Source organism: Anolis sagrei, chromosome 12 (genome assembly GCF_037176765.1).
Source record: "Anolis sagrei isolate rAnoSag1 chromosome 12, rAnoSag1.mat, whole genome shotgun sequence".
Lineage (NCBI taxonomy): Eukaryota > Metazoa > Chordata > Lepidosauria > Squamata > Dactyloidae > Anolis > Anolis sagrei.
Window position 1 is genome coordinate 1,434,084 of NC_090032.1, and position 19,386 is coordinate 1,453,469.

The 19,386-nt window shown below is 44.6% G+C and overlaps 1 protein-coding gene across 1 annotated transcript in view; it reads right to left on the reverse strand.

Moving 5' to 3' along the window:
* THBS3 (thrombospondin 3) overlaps window positions 1–17,450 on the reverse strand; it is a 32,688-nt gene extending 15,238 nt beyond the window's left edge. Inside the window, exons 1-12 of the mRNA XM_067472308.1 lie at window positions 16,613–17,450; window positions 12,397–12,603; window positions 10,925–11,181; window positions 9,815–9,917; window positions 9,671–9,697; window positions 7,582–7,664; window positions 7,156–7,207; window positions 6,350–6,498; window positions 6,121–6,261; window positions 4,032–4,109; window positions 3,747–3,899; window positions 3,353–3,463 (exon numbers count right to left, since the gene is read on the reverse strand). Coding sequence (XP_067328409.1) covers window positions 3,353–3,463; window positions 3,747–3,899; window positions 4,032–4,109; window positions 6,121–6,261; window positions 6,350–6,498; window positions 7,156–7,207; window positions 7,582–7,664; window positions 9,671–9,697; window positions 9,815–9,917; window positions 10,925–11,181; window positions 12,397–12,603; window positions 16,613–16,997 — 1,746 coding nt within the window. The 5' untranslated portion in view covers window positions 16,998–17,450. The remainder of the gene's footprint in view (window positions 1–3,352; window positions 3,464–3,746; window positions 3,900–4,031; window positions 4,110–6,120; window positions 6,262–6,349; window positions 6,499–7,155; window positions 7,208–7,581; window positions 7,665–9,670; window positions 9,698–9,814; window positions 9,918–10,924; window positions 11,182–12,396; window positions 12,604–16,612) is intronic.
* Between the last annotated feature and the right edge of the window lie 1,936 nt (window positions 17,451–19,386).

The following is a 19,386-nucleotide window of genomic DNA, read 5'->3' on the forward strand; positions in this document are numbered from 1 at the left end:
TGTAAGTCAGAACAGGTACATATTTTAAAATATATATCCAGTAGGGCTGGGCGGTTTCGTTCGTTAATTTCGTAATTCGTTATTAATTCGTATTTAAATTAGCTTACGATCCGATATTGAGCCATTTTGGAATAGTGTGAGGAGTTAAATAGATTTGAAACAATTTTTTCAATTTATTTCGTAATTATTTCGAAATTGTTTGTTTTGTAATTATTTTCGCATGCCTGGTGCAAGTTTTATAGTTGTTGTTTGTTTTATCACACCAACAGTCAACAACAGAGGGAGAGGGAAGCTTCAGAAGTTCCTCCTGTCCCATTTGGAGGTTTTTTTCAGCATATTTTTAGCATATTTGGAGGTTTTTTTAGCATATTGCGCAATCGCGTCCGCCATTAACGAATCGATTTGAAATTTACGAAATTTCGTATATTTCGAAATTTTTAAAAGGAAAATTTCGGAATTCTTTAAAGAAACGAAACGTGACGGACCCCTTAAAAACGAATCGAGTTTAGAAACAAATTTTTCCGTGGTTACCCAGCCCTAATATCCAGCCAAATATACCCCGTATATACTTGAGTATAAGCCAACCCGAATATTTACAAGTCAATTTCAAAATAAAAATAGATACCAATAAAATTACATTAATTGAGGCATCAGTTGGTTAAATGTTTTTGAATATTTACATAAAACTGTAATTCAACATAAGACTGTCCAACTCTGATTCAACCATTATTCTAACTGTGCAGAAGTCATTGATACTTAAATACATACTTTGTATGTATTTAACTGTTAGAGTATATTCGTGTTAGCAACAGTAGCTAAAACTAGATGTAGCTGGTTTGAATCCACAGTCAGCGTTGCCATGGAGACCAAGGCAAGCTAGCAGGAGAGTGGAAAGTGGGTGGAGCCAAGCAAGGAAAAGTTATGTGCGTCTTTGGAAAGGAGTAGTTCAGTTAGCAGTCGGAGTTGGCAGTCTGAGTTGAGAGTTGTGAGGAGTGTGGAAGCTTTAGAAGCCTGGGAGAGCAGTGTGTGAGAATAGCTGTAGGTTTTTTCAGTCTAGGAAGGCTGAAGGGAGAAACCTGACCAGTTTCTTTAGTCAGATAAGGCTAAAGGAGGCTTGTTAAGATCACTAGTCGAGGAAAGAATAGGGATCAGTTATTTGATCAAGGATAGATCAAATTAGAAGGCTATTCACTGGGCTTGGGCGGTTTCGTTCGTTAATTTCGTAATTCGTTATTAATTCGTATTTAAATTAGCTTACGATCCAGTATTGAGCCATGCAGGAATAGTGCAAAGAGTAAATTAGATTCGAAACAATTTTTTCAATTTATTTTGTAATTATTTCGTTATTAAGGTAAAAAGGTAAAGGTAGTCCCCTGACATTAAGTCCAGTCATGTCTGACTCTGGGGTGTGGTGCTCATCTCCATTTCTAAGCTGAAGAGCCAGCGTTGTCCGTAGACACCTCCAAGGTCATGTGGCCGGCATGACTGCATGGAGCGCCGTTACCTTCCCGCTGGAGCGGTACCTATTGATCTACTCACACTTGCATGTTTTTGAACTGCTAGGTTGGCAGAAGCTAGGGCTGACAGCGGAAGCTCACGCCGCTCCCCGGAATTGAACCTGCGACCTTTCGATCAACAAGCTTAGCAGCTCAGTGCTTTAACCCACTGCGCCACGGGGGCTCCATTTCATTATTATTTCGTTATTATTTCATAATTATTTTCGCATGCAAGTTTTATAGTTGTTGTTTGTTTTATCACACCAACAGTCAACAACAGAGGGAGGGGGAAGCTTCAGAAGTTCCCCCTGTCCCATTTGGAGGGTTTTTTTAGCATATTGCGCAATCGCGTCCGCCATTAACGAATCGATTCGTAATTTTACAAAATTTCGTATATTTCGAAATTAAAAGGAAAATTTCGGAATTCTTTAAAAAAATGAAACGCAAGGGCCCCCTAAAAACGAAACGAGTTTAGAACCAATTTTTTCCGTGGTTACCCAAGCCTACTATTCACATTAGGAAACGTTGTTCATTAAAAGTGCTTCACTTCAGTAAAAGTTGCCACAAGCTGTATCATCTGAAAAAGTGAACTGTATTACAAACCAAGTGTTATTCAAAGTCCTAAAAGTTATTTTACAGCCTGCAACCATACGCTTTGTACACAATAAACTTGTTATCTTTGTTGAAGACCGTCTCATCTCAGTTAACCTGCGTCTGTGGAGCCAGTTGGTACCCCATATACCTCACGTTGGTGGCAGTTACCTTAATTTACAAATAATAATTGGCCTCCCCTATAATATATTTGTACAGAAGTTGATTGTAAATTGTATGATTTTAACTGTATTTGTGTTTGGATTAGTTGCACTAATGCTGGAGCGGCCTAGCTGAGAGGAGTGCGTTACCATGGAGACAATGCTGTAGAGAAGTGGGAGGAGCTTAGAGGGGAGAGTTTGAAAAATGACAGTTTATGTTCAGTCAGAGTTAGAGTTTATGTTCAGTCAGAGTTAGAGTTTAGGTTCAGAGGAGAGAACAGTCAGAGTTAGGGTTTAGGGTTAGAGGAGTGAGCAGTCAGGAGTTAAGATTGGAGGGTGAGGAATTGGTAGAGGAAAGATTAGGAGGTTATAGCTGTAAAAGAGTGAATTGTGAAGCAAAGTTTCGAGGCTTTGGAAAGCCAGATTAAGCTACTGGAAGTTTCTTAGCCAGAGAGTCTGATAAGGGAAACATAACCAGTATTCCGTTAGTCTAAAGAAAGGCTAAAGAATAAGCTTATTAAGTATCTGATCAAGGGAGGATCAGATAAGGGAGACATCCCTGTATTGGAACTTTGTTCTGTAATAAGTGCTTCACCTCAGGAAGATACTGTATAACCTGAAAAAGTGTAACATTCAACTAACCAAGCATTATTCTGAGTTCTATAAGAAAAGTTACAACTTGCAACCACACGCTTTGTGCTCAATAAACTTGTTAACTTTTGTTTGAAGACTGCCTCATCTCCATTAATTCTGCGTCCAGTGTGCCATATCTCCCAATAATACCTCACATCACACATTGGTGGCACCATTAAGAGTAATAAATAATAAATCGTCCCTCCTCTCTCCTAAGACGTTACAAATTGGTGGCATATACGCTCCTCTTTACAATATTCTTATCAACAATTGAGGCCTGAGATTAATTCCCTCCGTAATCATCCACACCTGTACAATTTAGTGGCAGAATTTAAAACATACTGCACATTTTGGTGGCAGTGGTGGGATTAAAAAGTGCCTGAGGTAAAATACCTCCATTATTAGGGCCTGCCGTTGCCAACCTCAGTAAAACAGACCATCACCCTAACCTTCTTCAATGCTCTTTCCTACCTGTGCGCAATGCTTGTGGTTGTCGATGCAGGGCAGGGGCTCGTCCGGGTAGCCGTCGATATCTGTGTCCCGTCCGCACACGTTCCCGTTTCCGGCCCAACCAACATTGCACTGCAGGGCAAGGAGGATGGAAGAGTGTCAGGGAGAGACAAAAAGCTTTGGTTGTTTCCACAATGGATGTTCGAGGCACTTCAGTACATTGGCTCCGATGCATATCTGGAGGAGACTGTGCTTGACCACAAGATCAGCTTGGCTGTATGGTTTTGTTATTGCTTACTTGGTTATAACATTCCATGTGTCCTCTACAGGACACGGACAAATGGAAACTGAATCAAACTGAGGCAGAAAGGAACCTAACAGGTTGCTTCTGCCCTTTCCTTCCCAAAAGACTCACCGCGCAGGAGACCTCCCCGTTGCGCTCAAAGAGGCAGTAGCCGTTGATATCACAGGGGTTGTTGCTGGGGCTCTCGCAGGTCTTCTCCAGGGAGCAGCCCCCCGTCTGGTTGCCCACAAAGCCCGACTTGCAAGGCCCGCACTTGAAGGACCCCTGGAAAAATGGAGAAGCCACATAGTCAGCCCCTGAGTCTGTGAGCATGGAGAGAGACAAGATGTCTCCAGGGAGATGTACCCAACACGACCGTCTCCCCCATTTGTACCCTTTCTGGACACACGGACTCACCACCGTGTTGGTGCAGATGGCGTTGGGGTCGCACCCGCCGTTGTTTCCGTCGTTGCACTCGTCAATGTCTGCACAAACCTTGGGGAAAGAAGATTGGTATGCTCAAAAAGCATTTGAGCTGCAAAAGTTGCTGCTGTTGCTGCTGCTTATGCTTGTTTCTATTTTGCAAATTAACCCTCCTCCCAACACAACCCTCTTAGGCCTTGTTTACTTTCCTATTTAGTTATGTAGTGCTTTGGCTAGCCTTTAATGATGCTTACAAGGTTCCTTACGTTAAGAAGGAAGTCAACACAAGGCTCCTTATGTTTACAAACACCAATTAAGGAGAGTCAACATCTGTCCGGAACTGAGATTAAGTCAAGATGTTTCAGGCTGTTTACTTTCCAATCTAGTTATGTAGCGCTTTGGCTAGCCTTTAATGATGCTTACAAGGTTCCTTACGTTAAGAAGGAAGTCAACACAAGGCTCCTTATGTTTACAAACACCAATTAAGGAGAGTCAACATCTGTCCGGAACTGAGATTAAGTCAAGATGTTTCAGGCTGTTTACTTTCCAATCTAGTTATGTAGCGCTTTGGCTAGCCTTTAATGATGCTTACAAGGTTCCTTACGTTAAGAAGGAAGTCAACACAAGGCTCCTTATGTTTACAAACACCAATTAAGGAGAGTCAACATCTGTCCGGAACTGAGATTAAGTCAAGATGTTTCAGGCTGTTTACTTTCCAATCTAGTTATGTAGCGCTTTGGCTAGCCTTTAATGATGCTTACAAGGTTCCTTACATTAAGAAGGAAGTCAACACAAGGCTCCTTATGTTTACAAACACCAATTAAGGAGAGTCAACATCTGTCCGGAACTGAGATTAAGTCAAGATGTTTCAGGCTGTTTACTTTCCAATCTAGTTATGTAGCGCTTTGGCTAGCCTTTAATGATGCTTACAAGGTTCCTTACGTTAAGAAGGAAGTCAACACAAGGCTCCTTACGTTTATCAACACCAATTAAGGAGAGTCAACATCTGTCCGGAACTGAGATTAAGTCAGGATGTTTCAGGCTGTTTACTTTCCAACCTAGTTATGTAGTGCTTTGGCTAGTCTTTAATGATGCTTACAAGGTTCCTTACGTTAAGAAGGAAGTCAACACAAGGCTCCTTATGTTTACCAACACCAATTAAGGAGAGTCAGCATCTGACTGGAACTGAGATTAAGTCAGGATGTTTCAGGCTGTTTACTTTCCAACCTAGTTATGTAGTGCTTTGGCTAGTCTTTAATGATGCTTACAAGGTTCCTTACGTTAAGAAGGAAGTCAACGCAAGGCTCCTTACGTTTACCAACACCAATTAAGGAGAGTTAACATCTGTCCGGAACTGAGATTAAGTCAGGATGTTTCAGGCTGTTTACTTTCCAATCTAGTTATGTAGTGCTTTGGCTAGTCTTTAATGATGCTTACAAGGTTCCTTACGTTAAGAAGGAAGTCAACACAAGGCTGCTTACGTTTACCAACACCAATTAAGGAGAGTCAACCTCTGTCCGGAACTGAGATTAAGTCAGGATGTTTCAGGCTGGAAAAATATCTATCATTCATTTACAACTTTGGAACAACATCAGCAAAAAATATAAGATATCTATATAAGATAGCGCTTATTCTGACTCCGAAACCAAGCTTTCCAGGACTCCCAATTGGCACAATCTGGACCCCAGTTGACACTCTTCCCCATCCAAAATATTGGCCCTGTAACTACGCCACCACTTTGTAAAGACAACACCAGAAGCAGTAGGGACGTCACTGATTTATCAGGGTCTCCTACTAGTTGTAATGGATTTACAAAATTGATGACACAGCTAATAGCTTGTAATACTTTGTTGGTCTTTCTTCAATATGAAAGTATTTGAAACAGAGACTTGGCTTTAAGAGAAACTGTAACAAGTTTATTGAAGTATAGAAGAAGCTTAATGGTTTCAATGTTTCTTAACTCTTAGAGGCACTGGAACATAGCCGTGCAGCCTGAAAAACTCTCAACAACCCAAGCTTTAAAGGATCATTAAAGACTAGCCAAAGCACTACATAACTAGATTGGGCATTATGCGCTGCTCACCTGTCGGCTGGCCTTGGCGTAGTCGGCTCCGACGCCGGAGATGAGGTTCCCTCTGTAGCCGGACGGACAGGGCTCGCAACGGAAGCCGGGCGCCGTGTTGAGGCACTTGGAGCCAGGGAAGCAGGGGTTGGCGTAGGCACACTAGTGGGAAGCAGGGATGTCGAGGCCTCAGAAGGGAAGGGAAAAGGATCCGCTCCTCGTTTCCGTTCCTTGTTTCCCTTCCTCTCACCTCGTTGATGTCAGCACAGTGGGTGCCATTGCCCTCGAAGCCCGGCGGACAGGGCCCGCAGCGATAGCCCGGGTATTCGTAAGTCTCCATGCAGTCGACGCCGGTGAAGCACGGATTGGGGTTGCAGCGGGAGCGGTGTTCGTGGAAGCCTGGGCGAAGGGGAGACAAAGGGGATTGTGATCCCCTAGAGTTCCTCTATGCCGATGATCGTGCCATCACCACCCAAGCAGGGAGCTTTGAAATGGTTGAACAGAAGCTCTCCGAAGCTTTAGGAGCTCTTACTGCCTGTTACTAGGGAAACCAGCTGATTCCTAATCTTTCCATTCTTTGATAATGGAGTCCTACGTATATAGAGAGAGCTTCATCTATGCTGATGATTGTGCCATCACCGCTCAAGCAGGGAGCTTTGAAATAGTTGAACAGAAGCTCTCCCAAGCTTTAGATGCTCTTACTGCCTCTTGCAGGGGAAACCAGCTGATTCCTTATCTTCCCATTCTCTGATAATGGAGTCCTACATATATAGAGAGAGCTTCATCTATGCCGACGATTGTGCCATCACCGCCCAAGCAGGGAGCTTTCAAATGGTTGAACAGAAGCTCTCCGAAGCTTTCGGTGCTCTTACTGCCTCTTACAAGGGAAACCAGCTGATTCCTAATCTTCCCATTCTCTGATAATGGAGTCCTACATATATAGAGAGAGCTTCATCTATGCTGATGATTGTGCCATGACCACCCAAGCAGGGAGCTTTGAAATGGTTGAACAGAAGCTCTCATGACATTCTGCCTCACTGTCCATTCTGGACTCACCACACACTTGGCACTCCATGATGGTGTTCCGGATTAGGGACATCTCCTTTACCTGCAAAGAAGAAGAACGGTCCTATCATAAGCAGAGCAGAGAGGGTCAAATTAGTCCCCGGGAGCTCTCCATCGTCCTGAACATTCATTTGGTTAGTTTTGGGTGGGGGTCTTTTTGTGTGTCAGGAGTGACTTGAGAAACTGCAAGTCGCTTCTGGTGTCAGAGAATTGTCCATCATCGAGTACATTGCCCGGATGTTTTGGTGTTTTGCCATCCTTGTGGGAGGCTCCTCTCATGTCCCCGCATGGGGAGCTGGAGCTGACAGAAGGAGCTCATCTATGTTATCCCTTGATTCAAACCTCTGACCTGTTGGTCTTCAGTCCTTCCGGCACAAGGGTTTCCCTCCACTTTGGTGTTGGTCGGCGTTCACTCACCTGATCCCTGACGTCCTCCTGAAGCTCCATCAAGATCTGGTTGAAGAGGGTCAACTGCTTCACCAGCGCCTTCGTCTGCTCACCTGCCACAAATGAAGAAAGCCTTAGGCCTAAAATGTGACTTCAATTGAGTCTGGAATTAGATTTAGCCCACCGTCACAGTTATGAAGGGTTTGCCGTGCCGTAAGGGCTCTGGGTTTCCTGATATGAAGTGGTATGGGAACTTCTCAACAGAAAAGTCAAGTTCAAAACACAGAGAAGGGCAGGCTTAAGTGACTTAGCTTCTTTTCTGGAATATCTCAACATGTGGGTTGCGGCCGCTTGCGGGGTTGAACGACTCTTTCACAGGGGTCGCGTGACACCATCAGAAGACACGTATTTCTGATGGTCTTAGGAACTGGGACACCGCGAACTTTTTCCCACCCCCTTCGCTTCCCATAAGCAAGAGGGAGGTGGTGACATCACTCAGCCCCACCCCTTCTGCCCCCTCCACCATTTTGGGAGTAATGGACGTAAGGTTTGCTTTGGAGTCAAGAGGGAAGAGGAAGTAGGAGGTGGAGGTGAGAAGAGAGCAGGTGAGGGGGGGGGCTAGGGAAGGGTAGAGCTTAGAGAGGGGTGGAGTGGCCCCTCCATGGCCTAATCCTAGGGAGAAATCAAAGCAATGGTGTAAATTCATCCTGCATACCATATATTTATATTACTATTCATAACAGTAGCAAAATTACAGTAGCAACGAAAATAATGTTATGGTTGGGGGTCACCACAACACGAGGAACTGTACTAAAGGGTCACACCATTAGGAAGATATCTCTCCCTATGAACCTTCTAGGAATTTGAGATCGTCTGAAGAGGCCCTGCTCTCGATCCCACCTGCCTCGCAAGCACGTTTGGCGGGGACGAGAGACAGGGCCTTCTCAGTGGTGGCCTTTCGGCTGTGGAATGCCCCTCCTACAGATATTAGATCAGCCCCCTCCCTCCTGACCTTTCGAAAACGAGTGAAAACCTGGCTCTTTAAACAAGCATTTGGATCTGCAGAGTGACTAGTTAACTAAAAATCATAATACGAACATGGAACGGCTAAGACCATGTAAACGGATGAGGAATTATTGATTTTTATAGTTTTTTATGGATTTTATATGTATTTATAATGTGTTTTAATTGTTTTTTATTGATATATGTATTTCTATATGGCATCTAATTGTTGCCGATCTGTATGCTGCCCTGAGTCACCTTCGGGCTGAAATGGCTGGGATAATAATGTCGTAAATCAATCAATAAATAAGGTTAAGAAACACTAACAGTAGCAAAATTACAGTAGCAACAAAAATAATTTTATAGTTGGGGGTCACCACCGGGATTGTGGCGCAGCTGCATTAAGATCAATCTGACCAAAATGTCATGAGTTCGAAGCCAGCCCGGGTTGGAGTGGGTTTCCAACCAATTATGTGTAGCCTGTTGTCGACCTTTGCAACCCGAAAGACAGTTGCATCCGTCAAGTAGGAAAATTAGGTACCACCTTAAAGTGTGGGGAGGCTAAATTAACTAATTTATGAGGCCATAAAGAAGACTCCAGCAAAAGCATTCCAGCGGGGAAGCATGCGGGGAATGCGGAAGCGCTTCATCAGCGTCGCAGATGGACGAGGAAAGCGACAGCTCCCCTGGTGGCCGGAAAAAGTTAAATAGCCTCTGTGTATGTCTGTATATGTTTGTATGTCAAAAATTGGCATTGAATGTTTGCCATATATGTGTACACTGTAATCCGCGGGGTGAGAAGGGCGGAATATAAAAGCTGTAAACCAAGTAAATGATACTGACTGTAAGCCTCAAGATTGCAACAAAACACTAATGTAACCACAAGCGTTGGAGCCAGAAGTTATAAATAAACTGTGTTAAATAAAATTAAGGCATCGGGCCATTAGGAAGATTAGGAAACACTGATCAAAGGTAGTACTGTATGCAGATGACGCTGTAATTCTCTCAAGGATACTCATCGGCCTAAGACGAGCCCTTAGTAGATTTGTAAACGATCGCCAGCAAGAGTATCTTAGAATTAATTTCCGAAAGAGGGGAAGCCGCCTTCACAACTCACCAAAGAGGGAATGGATCACGTTGGAGACTGCAAAAGGAAAAGGAAAGAGGTCAGGCTGTGGATCGACTGATCCTCCCACAGGAAGGATTTCAAGAACCGGTCTGCCTCTGTTCTGGGCCCAGGAGTGTTCTTCTGCAGCCTTACCTGTGTTCTGCATGGACTCGTCCTCTTGGAAGGGGCACTCACTCAAGGTTCCGACTCGGCTCATCGAGCCCCCCAGGATCAGCTTCAGTGACTCCAGAGACCCCTGATCCGGAAACAACAACAGGGTCACTGTAGTGAAATTGCTACTCTATGTTAAAGTTTTGGTGTATAGCTCTATGTTTACATATGGCAGATAGGGAAGAATAGGTACAGATAGAGTAGAAACAGCAGAGATAGGATTCATTTGCATATGTGAAGCCGATTGGTCATATGGAGATTAGCGTAGGCCCAGGATTTGAAAAGGCTGCTAGGCCCAAAATGACAGTTGGAGAGAGAGAGAGCTGAACTTTCCAAAGGGGTGGAGCCAAGGTTCTGAAAGAGGCAGTTAAGAGTGAGAGAGTTTGAAAATGACAGTTAGGAATCTGTGTGTGAAGAGGAGAGTTGGTTTTTGAATGCCTGTTAGAAATAAGCAGTTATGAAGATGTGTTAAAGACTTCTGATATAGAGAAGCAGTTAGTTAAATAGAGCTCGAGTTTTAAGGAACATAAAGAAGGCTAGTGTTGCCTTCGTTCAGAATATAATTCAGCCAAGAGTGTGTAGAGCAAGTAACATGTTTGTGAATGTGTAACATTGAAAGTTTATCCAGAAAAGTCAACCAAGTAAATGATACTGACTGTAAGCCTCAAGATTGCAACAAAACACTAATGTAACCACAAGCGTTGGAGCCAGAAGTTATAAATAAACTGTGTTACTTTGTTATATACAAGAGTGTTTCATTGCCTGTGACATAAAGCACAATGGTTTAACAGCACACAGAAAGTCCCAGCCAATATAAAAGAAGAAACTGAATCAGTATAAGGCAACGAAGAGGTTTTTAGTAAGGAAATAGTCTCTCTCCTTCGCCACAGTCACATTGTTGGCGTGTGCCTTCCAGTCGTTTCGGACTATATGAGGCAAAACTAGCTCGGGGTTTCCTCAGGCTAGATTTGTCCAGTGGGAGTTTGTTGGGCACAAAACTTTCCCACACCAGAGTGCAGATTCGGACCCTGATTTTCCGAGTCGTCTTGCGACCACTATGCCTTGCAATGCCGTCCATCCCTTCTTCCTCACCTGCATACGGAGGTAGGCCTTCTGCCCCGTCTTCACCTCCACGGCCTCCATCTGCTCCCCGTCGATCGAGGCCATCTCCGGTAGCCCCGCATTCGAGTCCGCCTGCTTGCAGTCCACATAGAGGTCTAAAGAGAGGCTGCTGCCCTGCAGGCCGCTCAGACGGAGGAGGACGGCGTGGCTGCGGCCGTCGGCCAGTGGGGCGTTCTGCAGGTTCACCGAGTGGAGCTTCCCGTCGGGACGGAGGTATCGGATAAGGACTGCGGGGAGAAAAGCCGGCCAGTTATGTGCCTTGAGGAGCCCCCAGTGGTGCAGCGGGTTAGACAGCAGAACTGCTGAACTTGCTGACCAAAAGGTCGGTGGTTCAGATCCGGGTAATGGGGTGAGCTCCCGCTGTTAGCTCCAGCTCCTGCCAACCTAGCAGTTCAAAAACCTGCAAATGTGAGTAGATCAATAGGCATCGCCTTGGTGGGAAGGTAATGGCGCTTATGCAGTCATGCAGGCCACATGACTTTGGAGGTGTCTATGGATGACGCCAGCTCTTCGGCTTAGAAATGGAGATGAGACCAGAGTCCCAGAGTCAGAATCAACTAGATTTAATGTTAAGGGGAAAACCTTTACCTTTACCTTATGTCCTTCGTTGTTGATGTTTAAATAATAATAATTATAATAATAATCATCATCAACTATATAAATAAAAATGTATCGGATCAGGACTGTGGGGAGAAAAGCCAACCAATTATGTGCCTTCAGGAGCCCCCGGTGATGTGGGTTAAACCGCTGAACTGCTGAACTTGCTGACCGAAAGGTCGGTGGTTCAAATCTGGGGAGTAGGGTGAGCTCCCGCTGTTAGCCCCAGCTCCTGCCAACCTAGCAGTTCGAAAACATGCAAATGTGAGTAAATCAGTAGGTACCACTCCAGCAGGAAGGTAAACCAATTCTCTGTTTGTTTGTTGGATTAACATAACTCAAAACCCACTGGACGAATTGACACCAAATTTGGACACAATAAAAATAAATAAATAAATATAATAAACAAATAATTATAATAAATAAATAAATAAACTTGATGTAATAAATAATAAAATAAATAAAATAAATAATTATTATTGTATTATTATAGTTGATGTTTACGACACGGCTTCTTAAACGGTGAGTTCCGATGCCCAGAAATGTTCTGAATGCCACCTAGTGGACGTTGGAGGTATTTAGACCAATCTGTTGTGCAGCGTCCAGATCCTAAACTATGGCCCATGGTCCGAATCCGGCCCTCCAAGGTCATTTCCCCACCCCAAAGTTTAGATTTAGGGTTGCCCTAAGTTTGAAATGACTTAAAGGCACACAACAACAACTACAATCCTTCTGAGCTTCACTCTGTCATCCACCCTTGGTTTAAAGAGTTTGCAGATGCTTCAGCCGTACTTCATAAAAAGGGAAAATCAGGCTGTTTATTTCCTTTCCTTCCCACCGCTCACCTTTGTTCGTCTTGCTGACCACAGAGACTTCTAACCAACGGCTGTTGTCCTTCCTGTAGTAGAGGCCGAAGAGGACCCCGCCTTGCTTTGGGGGCAGGCGGACCGTGGAGAGCAGGTAGAGGTCGCTGACCGACAGGAGCTCCGTCCGGATCTTGTTCGTGACCGAAGCCATGTGCCGGGCCTCCGTCACCGTCAGGAGGTCAATGACTGAAGGCGAAAAAAGGGAGAGAGCTCAGCGGTGGCTGTTCTGGGCCATGAATGTGATAGATAGATAGATAGATAGATAGATAGATAGATAGATAGATAGATAGATAGAGATAGGGGTCCACAAAGACCATCCACTCCAACCCACTTCTGCCGTAATAGATAGATAGATAGAGAGAGAGATCCATAGAAAGAAAGAAAGAAAGAAAGAAAGAAAGAAAGAGACCTAGATAGATAGGGACCTAGAGAGAGAGAGAGATCCATAGATAGATAGATAAATAGATAGATAGATAGATAGATAGATAGATAGGGAGAGAGGGAGAGAGGGAGAGAGGGAGAAAGGGAGGGACCTGGATAGAGTGATAGATAGATAGATCCATAGATAGATAGATAGATAGATAGATAGATAGATAGGGACCTGGACAGAGTGATAGATAGATTAGATAGATAGATAGATAGATAGATAGATAGATAGATAGATACCTAGATAGAGACCTAGATAGAGAGAGTGATAGAAAGATCCATAGATAGATAGATAGATAGATAGATAGATAGATAGAGACCTAGATAGAGACCTAGATAGAGAGAGTGATAGATAGATCCATAGATAGATAGATGATTGATAGATAGATAGATAGATAGATAGATAGATAGATAGATAGATACCTAGATAGAGAGAGTGATAGATAGAGTGATAAATAGATCCACAGATAGATAGATAGATAGATAGATAGATAGATAGATAGATAGATAGAGAGATAGGGACTTGGATAGAGAGAGAGAGAGAGAGAGAGATAGATAAATAGATAGATAGATAGATAGAGATAGGGACCTGGATAGAGAGAGTGATAGATAGATAGATCCATAGATAGATAGATACAGATAGATAGATACCTAGATATAGATAGATAGAGAGAGAGATCCATAGATAGATAGATAGATAGATAGATAGATAGATAGATAGATAGATAGATAGAAGAGCAGAGCATAGCACACTAGAATCAGAAGAGACTCCAAGGGCCATCCGGCCAACCCTAAAGGAAGACTCCATCCGATCCCCCCCCCCCCCCCCCCCAGCAGATGGCCACCCAGCTATAGATCGGAGCGATAGGCACACTATATTTATGATATAGCCATCATAGCATCCTAGACTTGAAAGAGATCCCAAGGGCTAAGTCCAACCCCCTTCTGCCAGAAGGAAAGACATAATCAAAGCCCTCCTGACAGATGGCCATCCATAGAATCCCCAAGGATCATCTAGACCAACCTCCTGCCAGAAAAGAAAGACTAATACTAATATAATAATGTAACAACAAAGAAAACCCAATATTATATACTATAATACCAAAACTAATAATATTATATAATAATAAATAATATAATATCAATATAATAATGATAATAATATCAATATATTATTATTATTATTATTATTAATAATAATAATAATAAGGCTCTGGTAGTTACATGTTAAGCACATATAACGTGGCTCCCGACATGCTAGGCTGCATATATTTTCTACATATGTGTGAGAGATATATAGATATAGATCTATAGAATGAGAATTGGAAGCCACAGACCTCCCACAGCTCTGTGGCTCCAAAGGCATTTCCACCTGGGAAGGCACCTTTCCAGGCTTAGTTGGTGGCACATTTTTCTGCCAGGCTTTTGGGTGTCAGTGGTTGGTGTGGTCTGTACTGGGAGGCATTGGTGAAACCGGGAATATCATGAATGGGACGTTTCTTGGGGTCTTCTCAATCATAGAGTTGGAAGAGACGTCGAGGGCCATCATCCAGTCCAACCCCATCCTGCCAAAAAGCAGGAAAATCGCCTTCGAAGCACCCCCCGACAGATGGCCAGTCAGCCTCCAAAGAAGGAGCCTTCACCATCTATCTATCTTCTCTTTCTTGGTTGGGAGGGATCATATGGTGTCCTCTTATCCATCCATCCATCCTTCCCCTCTCTGACCATCTGTCAGGAGGGCTTTGATTGTGTTTTTCCTGCCTGGCAGAAGGTGATTTGACTGGATACTACCTGGGGTGGCTTTTGGGGGGAAGTGACCATCAGGGTTGAAGTGACCCCCCCCCAACTTATTGAGTCCAGCTTCCTTCCTTCCTTCCTTCCTTCCTTCCTTCCTTCCTTCCTTCCCTCCCTCCCTCCCTCCCTCCCTCTTTCACGCTCCTTTCCTTCCGCTATTCCTTCTCGTCTGCCTTCCTTCCTTCCTTCCTTCCTTCCTTCCTTCCTTCCTTCCTTCCTTCCTTCCTTCCTTCCTCTTTTCCTAACTTTCGTCCTTCTCTCCTTCCTTCCTTCCTCCCTTCCTTCCTCTTTTCCAAACTTTCGTCCTTCTCTCCTTCCTCCCTTCCTTCCTCCCTTCCTTCCTCTTTTCCTAACTTTCGTCCTTCTCTCCTTCTCTCCTTCCTTCCTCTCCTTCCTTCCTCTTTTCCTAACTTTCATCCTTCTCTCCTTAATTCTCTCCTTCCTTTCTCTTTTCCTAACTTTTGTCCTTCTCTCCTTCCTTCCTTCCTTCCTTCCTTCCTTCTATCCGTCCTTCTATCCTTCCTTCCTCCCTTCCTTCCTCTTTTCCTAACTTTCATACTTCTCTCCTTCCTTCCTTCCTTCCTTCCTTCCTTCCTTCCTTCCTTCCTTCCTTCCTCTTTTCCTAACTTTCATACTTCTCTCCTTCCTTTCTTCCTTCCTTCCTTCTTTTTCTAACTTTCATCCTTCTCTCCTTCCTTCCTTCCTTCCTCTTTTTCCTAACTTTCCTCCTTCTCTTCTTCCTTCCTTCCTTCCTTCCTTCCTTCCTTCCTTCCTCTTTTCCTAACTTTCGTCCTTCTCTCCTTTCCTTCTTCCCTTCCCTTTTCTACCTTCGTTCTTCGTTCTCTCTCTCTTCCCTACCTTCCTCCTTTCCTTTTCTTCTTTCCCTCTTCTTGTTCTACTTTTCTTCCTCTCTTCTTTCCTTCCTTCCCTCTCTCTTCTTTCTTTCCTTCCTCTCTTCTTTCTCTCCTTCACACTCTCCCTTTTCCTTCCTTCCCTTTCACTCTCTCCTCTTCCTATATTTTCTACCTTTCATCCCTCTCCTTCCTCTTTTCCAACTTTTCTTCCTTCTTGCCTTCCTTTCTTCTTTCACTCTTTTTCCTTCCCTTCTTTTTTTCTACCTTTTGTACTTCTCTCCTTCCTCTTTTCCTACCTTTCTTCCTTCTTTTCTTTCTTCCCTCCCTCTTTCACTCTCCTTTCCTTCCTCTCTTCTTCTTTCCTTTCCTCCATTCCTCTTTTCCTTTTCTTCTTTCCTTCCTTTCCTCTTTCTGCTTCCCTTCCTTCCTCTTGTTCTACTTTTCTTCCTCACTTCCTACTTTCCTTCTTCCTTCCCTCTCACTATCCTTTCTTTCCTTTCTCCTTCTTTCCCTCATTCACTCTCTTCTTCTCCTTTCATACCTTCCCTTTCACTCTCTCTCCATCCCTTCCTTCCTTTTTTCTACCTTTCGTACTTCTCTCCTTCCTCTTTTCCTACCTTTCTTCCTTCTTTCGTTCGTTCCCTCTTTCACTCTCCTTTTCTTCCTCCCTTCTCTCCTTCCTCTTTTCCTTTCTTCCTTCTTTCCTTCCCTCTTTCACTCTCCTTTCCTTCCTCCCTTCTCCCCTTCTTTCCGTCCCCTTTTCCTACCTTTCTTGCTTCTTTCCTTCCCTCTTTCACTTTCCTTCCACCCTTCTCCCCTTCCTTCCTCTTTTCCTTACTTCTTCCCTTCCTTTCCTCTTTCACACTTTTCCTCTCCTTTCATACCTTCCCTTTCACTCTCTGTCCTTCCTTTCCTTCTTCTTTTTTCTACCTTTCATACTTCTCTCCTTTCTTTCTTTCTTTCCTTCCTCTTTTCCTACTTTTCTTCCTTCCTTCCTTCCCTCTCTGTCCTTCCCATCTTTTCCTCTGTTCTTCTCTTTTCTTCCTTTCCGGGCATCTCTGAGAAAGGAAGAGTGGGGAGCCCCCTATTGAGAAGGGACCCCCCCCCCCTTCTCTTCTTACCTTGCATTTCCTGCCTGCCCGCCTGGGCCAGGCCCCCAAAGAGGAAGGCGGGGAGGAAGAGGAAGGGGAGGAAGAGGAAGTGGAGGGGGTCCCTCCAGGGCAGCTTCCTCCTCCTCTGCCGATGCTCCATCGCTGCTTCCAGGAGAGGGAGGGCTCGTGGGGCGGCCCCCTCCCCTCTCCCCACCCCAGGCCAATCTTCTCCTTCTTCTCCTTCTTCCTCCTCCTCCTCCAAAGTGACCTCATTGCTTCCTCGGGTCGCCTCCCTGGAAAAGCAGAAGGGCTTGGCCGCCTTCCCTGTCTGTGGCCTGGACCGGATCCCTCCAGATGGGGAATCCATCCATAGGAAGGATGGGGCGGGGGAGTCCCTTGGCTTGGCCAGAGGCATTTCCTCTCCTCATCCTCTTCTTCTATTTCCTCTTTTTCTTCTCCTTCTTCTCCTCCTTCAGCCACTTTCTTCTTCCTCTTCTTTGTCTCTTCTCCTTCCCACCTCATTCTTCCTCTCCTTCTTCCTCTTCTGCTCCTCCCCTTACTCTCCTTCCTCTTCTTCTCCTCATTCTTCCTCTTAACTGTCTTTTCGTTCTCCTTTATTTTCTCCTCTCTCTTCTCTTTCTTCTTCTTTGTCTCCTCTTCTTATTTGCCTTCCTCTTCTCCATAGCCTCCTTTTCTCCCTCTTCTTCTTATTCCCCTTTGTCTCCTCCTCCTCCTCCTCTTCTATTTCTTCTCCTTCAATTGCCTGCTCCTTCTTCCTCTTCTTTGTCTCTTCTCCTTCCTTCTCTTCTGCATCTCCTCCTCCTTCCTCCTCTTCTCATTCTTCCTCTCCTCCTTCCTCTCCTTCTCCTTCTTCCTCTTCTGTCTCCTCCCCCTTCTTCTTACTCTCCTTCCTCTTCTTCTCATTCTTCCTCTTAACTCTCTTTTTGTTCTCCTTAATCTCCTCCTCCTTCCTCTTCTCTTTCTTCCTCTTCTTTGTCTACTCCACTCCTCTTCTTATTCACCTTCCTCTTCTTCATAGCCTCCTCATCTCCCTCTTATTCTCCTTTGTCTCCTCCTCCCCTCCTCATTCTTCCTCTTCTCCCTCTTATTTTTCCTCTTCTTGTTTCCTCCTCTTCTCTTTCTCTTCCTCCTTAATCTTCTCTTCCTTCCTCTTGTTTTCTTCTCTTCTTCTCCTTCCTCTTCCTCCTCTCCTCCTTCCTCTTTTCCTTTGTCTCCTCCTCCCCTCCTCATTCTTCCTCTTCTCTTTCCTCTTGTTTCCTCCTCTTCTCTTTCTCCTCTTCCTTGATCTTCTCCTCCTTCCTCTTGTTCTCTCCTCTTCCTCCTCTCTTCCTTCCGCTTCCTTGCCTCTTCCTCCTCTTCTCATTCTTCCTCTTCTTCTCCCACTTCCTCTTCTTCTTAACCTTTGTCTCCTCCTTCTTCCTCTTCTCATTCTTTTTATTTGTTTTTATTGTACTGAGTTGTACTATTTTAATATGTAATGACTTGTAATTGTTGTTTTATATGATTGTATTTGATATGCACTGTAAACCGACCTGAGTCCCTCGCCGAGGTTGAGAAGGCCGGTATAGAAATCTTCTAAATAAATAATAAAAATAAATTCTCCTTCCTCTTCTTCATCGCCTTCTCCTCTCCTTCTTCTTCGTCTTCCTCCTTAATCTTCTCCTCCTTCCTCTTGTTTTCTCCTCTTCTTCTCCTTCCTCTTCCTCCTCTCCTCCTTCCTCTTTTCCTTTTTCTCCTCCTCCCCTCCTCATTGCTCCTCTTCTCCTCTTCCTGTTTCCTCCTCTTCTCTTTCTCCTCCTCAATCTTCTCCTCCTCCTCCTTGTTTCCCCTTCTTCTCCTTTGTCTCCTCTTCCTCTTCTTCATCGCCTCCCCTTCATCCTCTTCTCCTTTGTTTCCTCTTCCTTCCTTTTCTCCTTCCTCTTGTTTCCTCCTTTCTTCCTTCTACTCCTTAATGTTCTCCTCCTTCCTCTTTCTCTTTGTCTCTCCCCCTTCTTCTTCTTCTTCTTCTCCTCTTCTCATTCTTCCTCTTTTCCTTGTTCCTCTTCTTCATCTCCTCCTCTTCTTCTCCTTCCTCTTCTTCTTATCTTTCCTCTTCTTCTTTGTCTCTCCTCCTCCTCCTCCTGTTCTTCTCTTTCTCCTTCTTACTCTTCTTCTCCTCCTTCAAAGTGTGTGATTGTTAGCTGGAGAAAGGCGAGGTATAAATATATTAAATAATCAATACATTCCTCCTCTTCTTCTATTCGTTATGATTGTTAGAACCATTGTTATTATTGAACTCTAGCTTAGATACTCAACAATGCCTGTGTTCGATTTCGAAATAGTTTCTGAGCGGTCTCATGTGGGTGGACTACAACTCCCATCGCCCAGGGTCAATTCTCCACCCTCTTCAAATCCTAGATGCCCTTGGAAGGGGGCGGTGGTCCCTTCCAAGGCTCTTATAGTAGCCTGTCTCCATTTGGGCCGCATCGGGGACTAGGCCTCTTTGTGTTGACCCTCTGTTTGGGCCCGTTGCCATGGCAACCGGGCCTACTGCGAGGGGCAAAGCCTCCCACTTTCCAGCCCAAAGGGCCCCACCAAGAGGGAAGGGGAAAGGGATTCTTCCCAAGTGACGGAGCCTGCCTGCCTGCGGCTTGGCTCCGGCCTGCGCTTTGTTGTGCTCTCCATGGAAACTGGCTTGGGAGACTCCAAGCCTCCTTTCGGAGACTCCGGGGACAACTTTGGCCCTCGGGGTGTTTTGGACTCCAACTCCCACCATTCCTAACAGCCGGAATTATTTGTATTAT